We start from the raw sequence: 19,144 nt of genomic DNA, 5'->3' as shown, positions 1-19,144 counted from the left end.
GGTAATGCAAAAGAAGTATAAGATCATAGGATCAAACAGAGTGAGATGAGAGGGAACTAAGAAGTTAACTAGGTGAACCCTTTCATTTTAAAGTTGAGAAAACTGTGGTTCAGAGAGGCAAAATAACTTACTCAATGTGCAGCAGCACATTGTGGCAAACAAAGTGGCAGAACTAGGATGGATCCTAGGCTCTGACTCCAAGCCTAACCTCACTTTGTCGACCTGGTCCTTGTCTTCAAAGAATTTGCAGAGACAAGACATTTGCATTTTCATAGAAAATTAATTTAACATTTACCTTAACATTTCTGTCTTCAAAAATAGCTAGTCTGCCATTTGCAGTTCCCACCAGAAGAAAATTCTTTTGTTTGCTGAAATGAAAAAAAAAAGGAAAAGGAATAAAATTACAAAGGAAAAATTAATTTGATACCAAAGCTGGAAGTGGAGTCCATACTTTGAAATTTGCTCAAACCTTAATGCTTCAAGTTTCTGACATATCAATTCAAATGAGATTGGGTATTCTACAATATGATATAAGGGGCTGAGTGATGAGATTCCTACTCTCCTTCAACCTCTGCTCCATTATTATTAGCCTGTCACTTTTGCCTTAAACATTGTTCATACTTCTGGCTTAAAGAATTAGAATGTAAATGCCTCTTAGAGAGGTAAGCAATTATCAGAGTAGCTAATACAGCTTCTTGTTAATTGGTAATGTATGAAAGCATATTCCCCGGTGTATTGCCAAAAAAAGAAAAAGGGACCATAAGGATTCCAAAGACAAACTTTCATAATTCACAATTTTACCAAGGTCCACTGTGCTTACAGTCCATCTAGAAAAGCAGAGCAGCCATTTATTTTCTTTGGCATATGAAAACCAATTACAATATGTTGAAACTATATCAAACATGTCTTGTTTCCCTAAAAAAACTGTGTATATTATAGGTAGACAGTTGAAAACCGGCCCCCCCACACTATGTTCAAACCTGTCAAGATACCTTTGCTTAGAAAAAGAACTGCAGTATAAACAAGTAACAGAGTCGGTCATTCTTTGAAGCATGTGGCTCTTTTTATCATCTTCTGTCTTGACTGCCAATAGGGTGCCAGACTGTGTTCCTGCCACAATCCAGCTTTCCTTTTCAACCAGAAGATACACAAGGGCAAGGCACAATATTCTACTCTCTGTCACATCCTGCCAATGGAATGCATTAAACTTTTAGAAGAGTTTTCAGTCCAGTTTAAATAAGGAAAACTTGAATATCATGAAAAACCTAACAATTATCTCTATCTGAAAATAAAATTAATTAACTATAAATGCATTCTGTATCTTATAAGACAAACATTGATAAAACAGGGTCTGAATATGATTTAATGAAAATTGCATTACTAGAGTCATGCAAGCTTGATCTTAAAAGTCAGGTACAATAATTTTTAGAGTAAAATGGCCAAAGTAATATATTTTCTTCTATCCTTGATAAAGACTTTAAAAATCTTATTAATTAATACAATTTTATGATCTACAGTGCTTTTAAAACTACAGATGTAACATACCATAACCCAACAAAATAACTTTTAGTTAGTTCTCCTGTATTCATTTACTTCTTGCCAAGCAATTTATCAAGGGGGTATATTGGTCACTCAATGTTTTCAAATTATTTGAAAATAAAATAATATTCTAAAAACATAACTTTGAAAAATTTTAGTATATCAGGTATTAAGCAGATAATAAAGAATAAGGTAATAGGTAGTAAGCAACTCTACCTTAGAGATATGTCTTTCAGTATTTATCTCAAGACAGGATAGCTGTCCTATATCATTGTTCCCACTACCCAGCCAGATGACTGCATTTTTGCTGCTTTGATTTGTAACAATCATGCATTCTGCTACAAATATTTTGGGTATTAAAATATATCTCATTAGACATATTAATTCAGCTGAGTTCAAAATTTCATATACCTGTAGGGGGAAAATTGATTAAAAAACAGCCAGAATTAATTTTAAACACTTTGCCTTGAGAAATCTTATGAAAGTATAACCAAGTACAAACTTTATCAAGCTAAATCTAAATCCCATAAATTAATCTCTAATCTATCTATTTTCTCAAGACCTATCCAAAATGACATGATAATTTGAGAGGCAGGGACCACAGAACCACAGAACAATAAGCCAAAATTGAATTCTATGTCACATTATGCAGACCAGATTGTTTGGAAAGAATTACACAGGATGGGATATTAAAGTTTAATGATATTTTAAGGTGATTAGTAAAATGATATGTTTTAAAAGTTCAATATTCTATCATGTGAAGGTAATTTAAACTTAACTACATTGGTCCAAATGAGTCAAATATCAAACAAATCATAAATTAGATTCTAGTTCTAGTATTTCATTTTATTATGAGACATGGGAGAATATCAATAGAAACTATAGGAATGATGAAGGTGAAAAATAATTTAATACAGAAAGCCATTATAGTATGATAAAAGTTAGTCTGGCAAATTAATGTGGTTAGTACCTGTCAAAAGCTAGTTTAAATGGCAAAAAGTCAATAAGACTGATAATACAATTGGACCCTTAAAACAATTTTTAAAAAAAGTACTTTCCTTTTTCAGGTTGGAAAACATCAAGTTTAATAATACTTTTCCAACAATCAATATAAAACATAACATTTCTTTTTAACTGGTAGAATTTAATACATTAAGTTAAACTGACATGATAATGGCTATTTGTATATAAATTTAAAAACAAAAACCTGGGCAGATGTTGGCCTTTCCTGAGGATTTTCTTTCAGACACTTCTTAATTAAGTTTTCTACCTTAGGCCATGGAATACAACCATATTCCTTGACTGGATCTAAAACATTCAAAATAAACCTCATTAATATAGCAATAAGACAAATAAGGATCACTGAATCCAATCAACAAACATTTGTTAAGCACCTACCATGTAGCAGGCACTGTGCTAAGTACTGGAAAAGAAGCAAAAGACAGTATCTGCCTTCAAGGAGTTTACAATGCAAACAAAGCAAACTATATACAGGATAAATGGGGAATAATTCTTAGTTATTATATTAAATTTTGTCTTCAGAGTATCCAAACAGATAAATGGAACAAATATCATAACAACAAATTCTATAAGATTGTTAAAATAAAAGACTTAGACTTTTTTACATCATACAAGGCTTCAAATTTTGAAATTTGTTGAAAAGAAATTCTATCTACATTAATAAGCACTTAATTCAATAAGCATTAAAAGACAATGAAGTCCCCCAAAAGAGAAAAAGACCTATTTGTACAAAAATATTTATAGCAGTCCTTTTTGTGGTGGCTAAGAATTGGACATCAAAAGAATGTGCATCAATTCGGGAATTGCTAAACAAGCTGTGTATATGATGGTGATGGAATATTATTGTGCTATAAGAAATGACAAGTAGGATGATTTCAGAAAGGCCTGGAAAGCCCTGTATGAATTGATGTATAGTGAAGTGAGCAGAACCGAAAGGACATTGTGTACAGAGACAGCAATCTTGTTTGATGAAAAACTGTGAAGGACGTAACTATTCTTAACAATACAATCCAAGACAATCCCAAAGGACTATTGATGAAACATGCTATCTACCTCCCAAGAAAGAACTGATATTGATGGAACACAGACTGAAGCATGCTATTTTTCACTTCCTTTCATTTTTTTCTTTTATTCTAGTTTTCTTATACAAAATGACTAGTATGGTAATGCTTTACATAATTGTACATGTATAACCAATATCTAATTGCTTACTGTCTCAGGCAGTGGGGAGAGGAGGGAAGGAAGGAGGGATGAAAATGTTTATTACTTTAAAAAAAGACAATGAAATACAAAATTACTCTATTTTAGAATCTGGGGCTACAAAGATGCAAATTATAGTCCTTGTCTTCTTATAAAAAAGAAACTATATATATATATATATATATCACCTACTAGGCATTGTGCTAAATATTGAGATACAAAGATCCAATGCCTTCAAGGATCTCTCATTTTATTAGAGAAAACAACATGTATACATATAAGTATATACATATCAGAATGGGGTTTCATGCCCCATATCAATAAATGTAATCACAGAAAGGTACAGACCCTCAGATAAATCATAGAGTAGTAAGTGCTAAGACACTTTCTTAAAATCTCACAGTGTATAAATAAATCTTCAGTCAGATCTAAAGGATTATAGCGCTTTAGCCATCAGATGGAAAACAGCTGACACCACAAAAAAAAATCTTATGATTGGTTAAGAGATTAAGACACGTCTCTCGGGCAGTGTATAAAAACAGCAAGTCAACTTGGGAGTTCAATAGTTCAATAGCAGAAGAGATCTGGTTTGGAGAACAAAAGTTGGGGAATTGGAGCCCAAAGTAGAGGAAAAATGAGGCTCATAAGAGCAAACTGCTTGAAGAGGTTGGCAGGGAAAGGTGGAGAAGGGACTTCTGGACTTTCATTCCCCCTTTCTCTCCCCCAATAATAACCTTTTTAACAAAGATATCTGAGCAGTAGATAACAATGTATCTGGTCAGGGAATTACATGTGGATTCTATGAAGAAAACTTTTCTGTACCAGGAGTTGATAATTACCCCTTTGCCATTTGTGTTTTCTATACATGTATCATTGTACTTTAAGTTTGAGGTTCCTCTTTCTATGGATGCTGTGTGTTTTTGTGGGAGATTGAACCCTAAGCTTTCAAGGGAAATGTTTTGTACCAACTGTTCTTACTATAGCATCTTAGTAAACACCTTTGCTAAAAGTAGAGTATATCAACAGAAGGAAGGAACTGGCATTAAGGGGGATTTTGAAAGGCTTCTTACAGAAGACGGGAACTAGCTAGGGGGGCAGCTAATGTAGTGCTGTGGACAGAATACTGGCCCTGAAGTTGGGAGGACCTGAATGCAAATCTCATCTCAGACACCTCAGTCACTTAACTCCATCTCCAGTCATCCTGATATATATCTTGGCCAGTGGACGAGTGGTTCTGGATGAGTGAGTGAGGTTGGTGACCTTGCACAGCCTTCTCTCACTTAAATGCAATTCACTACAAGTCATGACATCACCCTGATATCATGGTCCCTTTTCCAGAATGAAGGACAAACAACATCAGGAATTAGCTGAAACTTGAAGGAAGACAGAGAATCAAAAAGGTAGAGATGAAGAGGGAGAGTTTTAGGCATGGGGGACAGCAAGTGAAAATGCCCAGAACTGGGAGATTTGGTTTTTTTTCTAGGAACAGTAAGGAGAACAGTATCACTGGGGGGAAAGGGAGGACAGAAGGCATGTAAGAAGATGGAAATGGCAGTAGGAGGAAAATGAAGAAGGCTTTTGAATGAGAAACAGGATTTTATATTTGATTCTAAAGGTGATATAAAACACTAAAACTTATTGTAGGAGATGATTTGGTCAATTTGACAGGAAGGTGGAGGATGGATTGGAGAGAGGAGAGACGATGGAAGGAGACCAATTAGGAGGAAATTGCAGTAGTCCAGTCATGAGGGGATGAGTACTTACACCAGGTTGGTAGCAGTGTTAGAGGAGAGAATGGAGCATATTCAAGAGACATTACAAAGGTAAAATCAACCATTTTTGGAAACTGATTGGATATGAGGGGAATAAAAGGAAATGAAGAATCAAGGATGACACCTAGGTTGTATGCCTGATAGGAAGGATGGTGATACCCTTAACAAGAAGGAGAAAGTTCAGAATAACTGAGATTGTTTTGTGGAAAACATAGTTCAGTTTTTTATATGGTGAGTTTAAGATGTCTCTGGGACATCTACTTAGTTATCCAAGAGGAAGTTAGAGATGTTAGACCGGAGTTCAGGAGAGAGGTTAAGGCTAGACAAAAAGATTAAGAACCATCAGAACAGAGGTGATCATTGAATCCATGGGAACTGATAAGATCAACAAGTCAAATAGTACAGAGTGAGAAGAGGAGAGAGTCCAGTACAGAACTCTGGAGGACATCCATGGGGAGAGGCTTGAGGTAGGCAGACCCAAACTAGAGTGGTGGCAGTTTCAGAGGATAGAAGGGGGAGTCTTCAATAGATACTTCAAAAGTGAAATCAACAGGCCTTGGCAACAGATTGGCTATGGTGGAGGAGAGACAGTGAATAGTTAAGTATGACATGTCGGTTGTGAGCCTGATGGACTAGGACAATGGTGTTGCCAGTTTGGGAAAGAGGAAGATAATGAATTCTATTCTAGATCTACTCAGTTTTAGATGTCTACTGGACATCCAGTTGGAGACGTCTAAAAGGCAGTGGAGATGAGAGATTGGAGGTCATCAGAGAGGTAGATAGGTAGAGTTGAAAATAATCAACGTAATAGAGGTGGTAATTAAATCCTTGGGAACTGATGCAATCACCAAGTGAAGTAGTATAGATGAAGAGGGCCCAGGATAGGAGCCTGTGGAACACTGGTTCTACCAGAGCACATGGTCTGGATAAGGATTCAGCAACGAAGACTAACAAGAAGCAGTCAGACACACAGAAAGAGAAAAGAGTGGTGTTCCAAAAACCTAGAGAAAAGGGACTGTCAAGGAGAGGGTGACCAATTGTGTCAAAGGCTAAAGAAAGATCAAGATTGAGAAAAGGCCACTGCATCTTTTAGTTAAGAGAGCACTAGTAACTTTGAACAGTGGAATGTTAAGGTCAATTTGAGACAGGAGTGAAGGAGGAGATGTGGCAGAAGGCATCTGAATAACAAGAGATGAGAAAGAAAGGAGAGGAAGGATGGGATTGTGGGAATAATCCAAGGTTGGGTCAAGAGGAAAGGGATTTAATTTAATTTAAAAGCATGATGTTGAACTGTTTAATTAGGGAGGGAAGAAAGAGAAAGCAAGGCAAGGGTGATAGATTGTGAGAGTAATGAAGGGGCAGAAAGAATGGAGGTCATTATGAGGACCTGACAATCTAAAAGGAGAATATCATACATGTCTACAAATAAGTACACGTTAGAATGAGATAGGAAATGATAGGATCATAGATTTCAGTTTAGAGCTAGAAGAGAGTTTAGAGGTGATTTTGTCCAATTCCCTTATTTTAGAGATGAGGAAATTGAAATTCAAATAACATAAGCAAGCAACATAACCCAAGATCATAGTAAATGAATAGGGTAGCTAGTATCTGAACCTGAGTCTTCTTACTTCAAAATCCAGTGGTTTTTTTTTCCACTTCACCCTTCCTGGGATAAAGGAGCCATTTATACAAAGTATTCTAGAAAAATCTAAGGAGGAAGAGATCATTTTCACCTGGAGAAATTCTTACTCATCTATGTGGCAATTAAGTCTTGAAGGAAGTGAAAGATTTCAAAAGGCAGAGATGAGGAAGGAGTGTATCTCAGGCATAGTAAGTGGTGGTCCGTGCGAATGCACAAACAAAGGAGGACAGAATGACTCAAACAGAATTTATGCAAACCACTTAAGCAATGAACAAACTGAATTCAGAATAAAAAATCTTCGAGATCAGGTTCTGTTTTGTCTTTGTTTTAGTATCCTTAGCACTTCACAAAGTACCTTAATATAACAGGTGCTTAATAAAAGTTTGTCAAACTGAATCAATGTAGTGTAACATAGAATTCCTTAAATCCAAAAAAGTTATTAATTATTAATAAAACTTAACTTACCTGGTAATTTCCCATGTATAGCTAACTCATCAAACTCATTTGGGAATTTCAGTCCTTCTAGAATTCTGCCTCCTGTTGTCAAAATGTCATAAAGCAGTAAGCCAAATGAATAAACATCAGCCTGTTGGTTGTAAATTACATTTCCTCTGGCAACTTCAGGTGCACGAAATCCTGAAAATAAACAAACCAATATTCTACAGCATAAGAAGCATATAATAATAAGAAATATGGTATTAAAGACTACGAATTCAAAGGGAAGAATTCTAATTCTACTTTGTTAAGTGCGAACATAGAGGTGATACCTCTTTCTTAGTATAAGTCCCATCTTTATGGGTACTTCATTCTCTGATACATATCACTACCTTTCCTAATCTTTGTTTTTGTTTGTTTTTTGTGGGGCAACAAGGGTTAAGTGACATGTCCAGGCTCACACAGCTAGTAAGTGTCAAGTGTCTGAAGCTGGATTTGAACTCAGGTCCTCCTGAATCCAGGGCTAGTGCTTTATCCACTGCACCACCTAGCTGCCCCCTTTCCTAGTCTTTGTAGACTGTTTTACTGGGGTGTGGCCACTGCACATGATAGCAGAGTACCTTACATATAACAGGTAAGTTGATAAATGGTATTTAATGGATTAACTCTTTGATCTTGCTAGTCTGAGCTAAGAAAATAATCTAATATCTTTTTTCATATGACAGGTCATTTCTAGGCCCTCTTCAGATTATATATCCCCAATTTCTTTAACTGATTCTTACATGCAGTGTTTTCATTTCCTTCACTCATTTTGGATTCTAGGCTTCTATTAATTTTTTCTATGCTTGAAATAGCTTTTTTTAAAGCTTTTTTGGGGGGGGGGCAGATAGGTGGTGCAGTGGATAGAGCACTGGCCCTAGATTCAGTAAGACCTGAGTTCAAATTCACTCTCAGACATGTGACACTTACTAGCTCTGTGACCCTGGGCAAGTCACTTAACCCCAATTGCCCAGCAAAAAAAAAAAAAAAAGAAATAGCTTTTTTGGCCATCATTTATACTGTGTAGTCATTCTGAGTTTGAGTTTGCACTACACTAAAACCCAATTGTTTTCCACATGATCAGTATGCTGCTTCACCATGTCTCTCTGCCATGTTATACCTGTGCAACTGATTTCTGAATTCAGTATTGGAATTATATTTTTGTCACTATTAAATATCACTGCATTAAATTTGGAATCTAGCCTGTTGAAATCTTTTTTATCTCAATTCTTTCATCTAATATATTAGCTATTCTACCCAATTTCATGTGATATATATACTTGATAAGAAAGCTATCCCTGTCTTCATCCACCACCGTGCAGTAGAAACTGTGCTAGATTTGTAGTAAGAGTACCCGGGCTCAGTGAGAGTACTCGGGCTCTGCCATTACTTCTTGGATGCTGGGCAACAAGTTGTTAACCCCTCTGGGATCAGTGTCAACCTGTTCAGCCTAGGGTCATAAAATAAAACATTACAAACTGGAAACCTTAGAGGTTTTATAATCCAACCCCTTCTTTTTATAGAGGAAGAACTGTTCATTCTCTAGAACCTGCAGTCTGAGGTTATGATTAATCCTATGCAAATAGGCAGTGTGCCTTGGAGTCAGAAAGACTTGAGTTTAAATGCTATTTCTGATACAGAACTATGTGTCCCTGGGAAAATAATTTAACCTCTCAGTGGCCCTAGCAGTCTCTAAGACTACATGCTATAGAGCAGCTGTTACTTGGCATTCTTTACTGGGGATTTCTTATATAAATTTCTTATACAAATGAAATCACAGTCCCCTCCTTCCCTCCAAAAAATAGTAAACAGACAGAATCTAACTTTTAAGACATACCTGCTGTTCCTTCAGATGTCTTTATCCCCATTCTGCAGCAGTACTGAGCAATTCCATAGTCTGCAATCTTGGCAATGATTGCAGAATTAGGATACAGGGTAAAAAGCAATACATTATGAGGCTTCAGATCACGGTATATAATCATTGATGCATGGAGGTATCTAATTGATAAAGTAGAAGTGATAGATTTTGAAAAAATATTTTTAACTTAAAATATTCCTTCATAATTCTCACATTAAATTGTATAAACTCATAAAATATTCAGTGAATTATTTTATATTGAGGTTATTTTTCAAAGTTAAAAGAAGAAAGTTACAATGTGCTAATCATTAGACAGTGATATATTATGACTTCTAGATACATATTTATACATAAGTCAATGAGACATTAAAATCTACAGTTAAATGACTAATCAGTAGAGTTTTTTTGTATCCTATAATAATTATTTAAATAATTATTGTACACTCAGCTAAGAAGGAGTAAAGATAAAGAAGGAGTAAAACACTGAATAGTAGTCAGAATCCAAAAAGGTCTTGACAAACAAGAAGATGGGGATAAATCTAATAGTAATAAATTCAAGAGGAAAAAAAATGTAGTCTCTACCTGAGTGAAAAAAAATATTTCAGAATATGATATTAAAGAAGCATGGTAGACAGTAGTTTGGAGCAGACAGTTTAGTTGGACACAGTATGACATGGAAGCCAAAAAATATAAAAAGGCAATGAGTTTTAAGGTAACAGAATAAGGAGGTTATAATCAATTGATCAAAAAGCACCCATTAAGAACTTACAAGCCAGGTACTATGCTATAAACAACAATAGCAGCTAGCATCTTTATAATGTCTATGTGCCAGGCACTATGCTAAGTGCTTTACAAATATTATCTCATTTGATCCTCACAACATCCTGGGAAATATCCCCATCTTACAGATGAGGAAACTGAGCCAAACAGAGGTTAAGTGACTTGCCCAAGGACACAAAGATAATAAGTGTCTGAGGCTATATTTGAATTCAGATCTTCCTGGCTCCAGGTCCAGATTTGTACATCACTTGGCTGTCTCTAAAAACTAAATAATCCCTGCCCTCAAGGGGCTTATAATTTCAATGGGAGAGTCAACATGTACGTAAATAAGTATATTAAGAAAATAAATACAAGGTAATTCTTTTTTTTTTTTTTTGCGGGGGCAATGGGGGTTAAGTGACTTGTCCAGGGTCACATAGCTAGTAAGTGTCAAGTGTCTGAGGCCGGATTTGAACTCAGGTCCTCCTGAATCCAGGGTCGGTGCTTTATCCACTGCACCACCTAGCCGCCCCCAATGCAAGGTAATTCTGAGAGAGTTCGGACATTAGGAGTTGGCATTTCATTTAGAAGGTGGTACTTGATCTGGTCCTGAAGGTGGGAGGATCTGAGTTCAAATCCGACCTTAGACACTTACTAGCTGTGTGACCCTGGGCAAGTCACTTAACCCCAATTGCCTTAAACATTTGGAGTCATCTCTAATTGTCCTGATGTATATCTTGCCACTGGACCCTGATCTGGATCTGGAGGAGAGAGTGAGGTTGGTGACTCTGCACAGCCCTTTCTCACTTATATCCAATTCACTACAAGTCATGACATCCTGATGTCATGGTCCTCTTTAAGAATGAAGGACAAACAACAACAACAACAACAACAACAACTTGATCTAAATCTTGTAAGACACAGGTAAAAAGTTATCGTTTTTCTGTCATGGAGGATAGCCAATACAAAGTAACAGAAAAGAGATGGAATGGAATGTATGAGGAATAGTAAGAATGCAACAAGGCTGGACTGTAGGATGTGGGAAAGGGAATAATATGCACTTGCCCAGGAAAGGTATTTTACTGTAGAGGCAATTGGAAGTCATTGATGTTTACTAAATAGGGGAAAGTTGGCACGGTTCAAACTATATTTTGGGAAAAGCACTTTGCCAGTTACATAGAGGAAGCTAAGAGGAAATGAAGACCTGAACTAAAGTGGTAACTGAGAAAAGGTCAGATATAAGAAATGCTGTGATGGTAGAAATGATAAAATTTGGCCAATGAGGGTAATGAGAGTGAAAAGTCAAGGATAATACTGGGTGACTAGAAGGTGGTGTTCTTGAAAGTATGAGGGAAATTTAGAAAAAGCGTGAGTGTGGGGAGAAAGATTAGGAGTTAAGGAGACGGGGCAGCTAGGTGGTGCAGTGGATAGAGCACCGGCCCTGAAGTCAGGAGTACCTGAGTTCAAATCCGGCCTCAGATACTTAACGCTTATTAGCTGTGTGACCCTGGGCAAGTCACTTAACCCCAATTGCCTCACAAAAAAAAAAGGAGTTAAGGAGAAGAGAAAGACTGAGCCAAGCACTGACAATAGTTGCCAGAATCTTGATTCGGTGATAAATATAGGAAGTATGTGTGTTGTTTATACCTAGTTGACTGAATGTTCTCTCTCCCATTATATTATGTGCTTCTTGAGAGCAAGAACTGTCTTTTGACTTTCTTTGTGCTTAGCACAGTGCCTGACACATAGTAGATACTTACTAAATGCTTGTTAATGGACTCCCTAAACCTGTCTTCTTGAGTTGCCATATTTTCCAGACACACGAGACTCAGAGTATGCAGGAGGCCCTGAACATGTCAAAGGCAAAGCCCCTGCCCTGAGCTGACATAATTTGTTCTTTGCACCCCAAACTGGACTCCCTGTGTATCCCTGGGAGTCAACAGAGGTTCCAGCAAGTCTGTACCAGACCGAGGAACTGTTTTGTACATCTTATCTACAAGATAGATGAGCAGACTGTCCAATCTTCATGGTCCAACATTTCCCAAGTAAAAAGAATGCTGCTTCTGCCATCTCTTTCTACTCCCCTTCAGAAGAGGATTAGACCTTTCCCTTCCCTATGATTTCCCTTTATTCCTGTAGCTTAAATACCCAAGGTCTTCCCTGTACTGTTGGGCTCCTTGGCATAAGGAGTTCCCACATGCATGTGCCTTTCTCTTGTAATAAATCCAGTTGCAACACGTATGATGGACTTGTAATTTTTTTTTGTTTGTTTGTTAACATTGTTGATGATCAGCTTGTGTCCCAAACAACTCTGACCTAGTCACAGAAAAGATCTCTTATTTGCAATTAAGACAATGCTACATTAAGACTACTTTGACACCTGCTACCTCTTCTGTAAAATATCTTGGAGCATTTATATATTACTTTAAGCTTTCCAACAGTCTTGGAGGTAGTTGCTATTATTATCCCTGTGTTACAGATGACAAAATTAAGGCAGACAGAAGTTAAGTGACTTGTCCAGTCACACAAATTGTAAGCATTGTTTTTAAGTCTCTTATTCAAGTCCAGAGCTCTATCGGGTGTTCTACTAAATCAAAGTAGCTTCTTCTTTGTTCCAGATATAATTATTAATTTTTTGTATGTGTGCATGTTTATGTATATTCATGTATACAGCCCTCCCTCACTTAAATACAATTCAGTGCAAGTCATGACATCACCCCAATGTCATGGTCCTCCTCAAGAATGAAGGACAGGGGCAGCTAGGTGGTACAGTGGATAGAGCACTGGCCCTGGAGTCAGGAGTACCTGAGTTCAAATCCAGCCTCAGACACTAACACTTACTAGCTGTGTGACCCTGGGCAAGTCACTTAACCCCAATTGCCTCACTAAAAAAAAAAAAAAAAATGAAGGACAAACAACAACAACATGTATAAATGTATATATTTTGTATATACATGTACTCCAAAAAGATACATGAAATTAAAATTTTGTTTCTTCTTTCTATTACTTTATTGAATACTCAAGAATTCAGAAAATATTCTTGTAAAGTTTCCTCCTATATAAACCTAAAACAGAAACTTGAGCAAAAATTTCGAGATCCTTCCCCATTTCACTGCCCGTAAAAGTAATTACCGTAAGCCATCAGCAACATGTAGTGCTATCCTGTGCTGGAGTGTTCTGGTTAAGCTAGCTTTGTCTTGTTGAAGCAACCGATCTAGGGAACCCTTTGAGGCTAGTTCCATTACCAACATTCGGGGACGAATACCAGCGGCAAGCAAAGATATCAGACTAGGGTGGTGGAGATGGCAAAGAACTACTAGCTCCTACAAATGTTAAAAGTAATAATTTGAATTAATGGGAGTAAGCGAGAAATGCACATAAATATCAAAATTGCTTTTCTTGACTTCTGGATTTAATACAGAATATTCAACATTCTATAATTTAAATGGTTATGTATAAAGTAAGTCTGAGATGAGTTGAAACTTTTTATAGAGCTTAGAAGCTCAAGATGCTTATATACATATTATTCTACTTAAGTTAAAAATTGCTCAATGAAAGAAAGTAGCACATTTTTTCTTAACTAATAGATGATGGTTCAGGAATCAGAAATAAAAATATATTTATAACACAGGAGTCTTCATTCTCCATTCAATATTACTTTCATACGTTGGTTAATTAGATAATATTTTGCAAAAATAAGAAACCTAAGTTCTTGAGACAAGAAAAAGAAATTATCAATCATATTTCTTTCTTTCTTTCTTTATTTTGGTGGGCAATGAGGGTTAAGTGACTTGCCCAGGGTCACACAGCTAGTAAGCATCAAGTGTCTGAGTCCGAATTTGAACTCAGGTCCTCCTGAATCCAGAGCCGGTGCTTTATCCACTGTGCCACCTGGCTGCCCCCACTTGTATTTCTATGTATTATTTCTCAGCCCAAATTGGCAGAGAACCTATAAACATCCACTTATAAAAAAAGTATTCAAAATCATTAATAATTAGAGAAATGCACATAAAAACTACTGGGACAGCAAAATTGGGAAAGATAACAAAAGATTCAATGTTGGCATAGATGTGGGAAATTAGTAAATAAGTCCACTGCTAGTATATCTATAAATTTGTTTGAAATTTTGGATAGCAATGTGGAATTGTACAAAAAGAGTTAGGAAAACATATCCTTAATTTTAAGAATCCCATTTTATGTTTATATTCTAAAAAAAAAACTGTTGACAGGAAGAAACAGCAAATATTCCTATTCCTAGCAGCACCACTTAAAGAAGAAAAATATTTGGAAACAAACTATGTGCACTAATAATTAGGGAATAGTTAAATTGATTTTGTTTTTTTCTGTATGCTATATGGAATGATAACTACAAAAATATTAGAAGACATAAATTGAATTCTTTCTTATATGGAAAAAACCTGAAACAAAAGAAAAAAACACAAAGAGTCAAACTTCAGAAAGCAACAAAATTCATGATTACCCGGTGCAATCCTGTTCAAGTTAATACACATGACCATTGTTTCTTTTATCATATGGTAAACAGTACAAGAATATGCTTATACAATTACTTCTTAAGCACTTATTTGCTTAATTTTTTTAGCTTATTTTTTGTTAATGATTTATTTGGAAGTTTGATACTTTGTATGTTATTATTATTATTTTTCTTGCTTATAATTTTTCTTGTCTTTTTTGGGTTCCTGCTCATATATCTGAATGGTTGTATACGACAATGGAATTTAAGACAGGAATTATCAATAAATATGTTAGATAGTTTAAAAATAATCCAGTTCTAATTAAAGTCATCTTGTCAGGACTCTAAGTGTGAAAAGTCTATTCAAAAGTAAAATAGTAGCATAGTAACTCACATGCTTAAAGGTACTTACACTATCATCTACAAAAACAAGTAAGATAAACCTTAATAAAATCTGATATCCTGCTTTGAACAGGCATTCACCCTGCCCCTGCCCTGCAAAGGCCTCTCATTTTTTTTTCAATTTCCTTTGGGAAAGAAACCCTAAATTCTTACTCCATAAATGAGAAGAAATGTAAAAAATTCATTTTTAAATGCATATTACTTTTTTTGGTGATTGTTTCCATTTTATAGAATTTTAGTATGATACCATTAACATCAATTAATTTCCTTCTTAATTTAAATAAGAATAGGCACAATTATTTTCTAAATGGCAAAATGGCATCTATTTTTAAATGCAGGATCAAGAAAGGCAATATTTTGTACTTGTCTTAATAACCGAAGTGATGTATGTTTGTTGAAAATCTTCACAGCCACTTCTTCTCCTTTATAAGATGCTCGATAAACTGATCCAAACCCACCATCACCTTTTATAAAAATGTAAAATACTTTTAGCATCATATTAAAATATGTACAATAGATCCTCTCTCTAGTATATGCTGAGAATAAACACTATGCATTTCCCAAGATATTTTATGTCTATAGTCCATTTATGTTCCCTCTATACTCTTCCTCATCTAATCCCATGATTTCAGCTAACATCTCAAATTCAACATATTCAATAAAACTTTATTAAATACCCATAGCATGCAAGACATTGTATTTAGCACTGAGATGAGATACAGAGAGTTATGAAGTACAATATTCTATAAACATATTAGGGAAGACTTCACAAAGAAGATGGCACTTGTGTTGGACTTTTAAGGATGGACAAGCAATTTAACAAGCAAGGATAAAGAAGGGGCAAGAATATTCAAGGATATGGAACAATATGATTTAAAAGCATAGAGATAACTAAAAAAACCCAGACATTCAGTGCTGGGAGGGAAAAGAGAGAAAAGGATTTAGTTTAGTTGGAGTATCAATTGCATGGAGTGAAGTAATGAAATAAGGTTAAAAAATTAGGTTTGATTCATATCATAAAAGGCTTTGAAGATTTTTCAGTACAGGAGTGATATGATTAGATCTATTCATAAGAAAGATTACTCTGGCAATTCTTTGAAACATAACTTAAAAGAAGAAAAGGAAAGGGAATGTTAGATACACAAATCAGGAGGCATGCTTCAGTTCAAAGGCCTATACTGTGGTTGTGGAAGAGAAAAACAGAGAAGGTTTCTGAGGTAGCATCAACAAGATTTGGTAACTGAATATAGATGACAGAGAGGTAAGTGTCAAAGATAGCAACAATATTTTGAACATAAGGAACTAGATAGTGGGATGGGGTGGGAAGAGAGTAAATCTGGGAAAACAAGAAGAGAAATATAAATCTGGGAATAATTTGCAAAGATGCCATTGCTAAAAACAGGAGACTGAATGAGATTGTCAAATAAGGGTATAGGGGAAAGGGGGCTAAAATAACCTTCCACTGGAAGGAAACGCTGCATACAGCAAAAAGCATTAGCTCTAATCAGAGGACCCAAGTTCAAATATCACCTCTGATGTTTTAAATTTTTCTTGGCCTTAGTTTCCTCAACTATAAAATGAGAGGGTTTCTTAGGTCTCTTCTAGTTCTAGTTCTATGATTTGATTCTATTTTTTTAATGAAAAAAAATCATCCAATATAAAATGCCAAATACAAATTATAACAAAATATACATAATGATGATAAATCTACACAGAGAATTGTAAAATGTTAACGATTTTAAAATTCAGAGAAAAAAATTGAAGAACTAAACACTTAGAATATGTTTGATTTTTGTGTGTATGTGGCATCTACTTTTCTGTATTTCCACTAAACAATAAAATATTTACCTAAAAGAAATTCTGGTGCTTGTTCAAATTCCAACTCATCATTATTCAACATTATATGTCTAGGAAGATCAGCCAAAATTAAATCAGGAGCAATATGGCCTATTGGGATAGTAAGTTTTGGCTGATCTGGATTAATTAAGAGATCTCCTGTGAAGAGAGAAAATGCAATATTTTTGTTAAATTTTATATTTATGGGGGCAGGTAGGTGACGCAGTGGATAGAGCACTGGCCCTGGAGTCACGAGGACCGGGGTTCAAATCCGGACTCAGACACTTGACACTTACTAGCTGTGTGACCCTGAGCAAGTCACTTAACCCTAATTTCTAAAAACAAAACAAAAACAAAAAAAGTGAATATATTCAGTACTTACTTTTGATTGATTAGGTACTTATTAATCCTACTTTGATCTGCTTGTTTGATCATCAAATTTTTGTACTAATTAATCTGATTTTGTTCAAATATGTATGTCACATATTTATAGACAGATTCAAATACAGAATTAGACAGATATATGTAGATGAAAATTAATGTATATATTTGTATTTATTCATTCTGCCATGACAATGCTTCTTTCCTTTTTTAACCTTTAATTCTTTACTTTTTTTCCCAACCATATATTCTGTTTGTCTACTCTTTAATAATTTCTATATTTTTTTCCATTTGGAAGTTTTGAAAAATTCCACACTGATCATTAACTCTAATTTTTAAAGTTTAAAACTACTTTTGTGAATCAGTGACCCCTGAAAAGCAGTCTTATGACCAGTGGCATATCTTTAGAGTGAGAGAGTGGTTTAAAGAAAGTATTCTCAGGGATAAAAGATTTGCTTGCTCTATACGTGTCTTTTCATCACAATCCATTCTTTTAGATGTAGATATGCAAAGTATGAGCAACAGAAATAGATATTCTACATCAGAGGAATTGTAATGTCTATTACAACTCTCCCTATGCTATTCTGTATAACATAGCAATCAGGAAAACATACACATGTACAGAAAGGCCTGACTGATGAGTACATGCTGTCTAGTCTTTGCATAAAAACACATAAACACATTGACCCTTTAATCTAGAGAAAACACGTACAAATTGGCTCACAAATACACATACCCATTAGTGGGTGTGCTAAAGAATATTCCCACTATTTACAATTGTAATTTACAATTACAATAGCTTCAGGCAGAATTTCCTAAAGTTGTACATACCCTCATATGTTCTCTTATACTTCCCTCCCTAGCTAATGTTAACTATACAGCTAACTATACTAAGCTACCTAAGGAAAGACGACCAAGGGAAAACAACTAATTAGAATGTTCTCAGTTCTACATTATCTTTTCTATTATCAAGTTTTTTTCATTAAGTGTATCTGTATCCTTTACTTATATTTGTACAGTATTTAGACCCTGAAGTCACAATGGACAATAAGAATGTCTACTTTTATTTTTCCTGTGCTTACTACTACACTAGAATAAAATACATTTCAAAGACTTTTAATAATTTAATAATTCATGGAATAGGAACAAGAACTGGTCCTGAAACTTCATAGGTAGAGGGAAATCCAAGATGAGGAATTTTCATCAAGCAAATCAGTTAGTATTCTTGTCTAAGAGAAAGTTGCCCAGAGTACTGAGAGGTTGTGACTTGCCCAGGATCACATAATTAGAAGCTGGAACTGAACATAGGTCTTCCTAATTATTATGCCAGCTCTCTATCCACTGCACACACACACACACACACACACACACACACACACACACACACACACACTCACTCACTCACTCTCATAGTATAGTGTAGTTCTCAAATGAATACATCTCTTCATTAAAGAGTGTATCTTAATTAGTATTATATCAGTGAAATTATTAAAGCATATACCTTCTTCAGTTTTCTTCATTAAATCATCAAGTAATATTTTTTGTTGTTCTTCACCATCATTAAAACTATATAAAGCCCATTTCTTTAACAGTGTTTCTCCTTCACCACAGACATCTATTTCCAACAAACCAGGAAACCATTCTTCCATGAGAGAATCTATGTGATCTACAACTTGTCCCAAAATAATACAGCCTGTACAATCCAAGAAACAGTTCATTAAAATCATGTTCAAATGATATGTAGTTACAATTATACATAGCTTTTAATATAATTAATATAATATACAATA

At 35.2% G+C, this 19,144-nt stretch overlaps 1 protein-coding gene across 2 annotated transcripts in view; it reads right to left on the bottom strand.

Annotated features, from left to right (window-relative positions):
* LRRK2 (leucine rich repeat kinase 2) overlaps window positions 1-19,144 on the bottom strand; it is a 200,985-nt gene that overhangs the window by 17,903 nt on the left and 163,938 nt on the right. For both annotated transcript variants that reach the window (XM_043968574.1, XM_043968575.1), the window contains 10 exons: window positions 18,856-19,047; window positions 16,986-17,132; window positions 15,501-15,601; window positions 13,397-13,587; window positions 9,485-9,645; window positions 7,639-7,809; window positions 2,747-2,847; window positions 1,756-1,950; window positions 993-1,186; window positions 296-368 (listed from right to left, as the gene is read on the bottom strand). In XM_043968574.1, coding sequence (XP_043824509.1) covers window positions 296-368; window positions 993-1,186; window positions 1,756-1,950; window positions 2,747-2,847; window positions 7,639-7,809; window positions 9,485-9,645; window positions 13,397-13,587; window positions 15,501-15,601; window positions 16,986-17,132; window positions 18,856-19,047 — 1,526 coding nt within the window. The remainder of the gene's footprint in view (window positions 1-295; window positions 369-992; window positions 1,187-1,755; window positions 1,951-2,746; window positions 2,848-7,638; window positions 7,810-9,484; window positions 9,646-13,396; window positions 13,588-15,500; window positions 15,602-16,985; window positions 17,133-18,855; window positions 19,048-19,144) is intronic.

This window comes from Dromiciops gliroides, chromosome 5, assembly GCF_019393635.1.
Source record: "Dromiciops gliroides isolate mDroGli1 chromosome 5, mDroGli1.pri, whole genome shotgun sequence".
Lineage (NCBI taxonomy): Eukaryota > Metazoa > Chordata > Mammalia > Microbiotheria > Microbiotheriidae > Dromiciops > Dromiciops gliroides.
The sequence above is the reverse complement of the archived record's forward strand: the minus strand, read 5'-3'. Positions and strand labels throughout refer to the sequence as shown.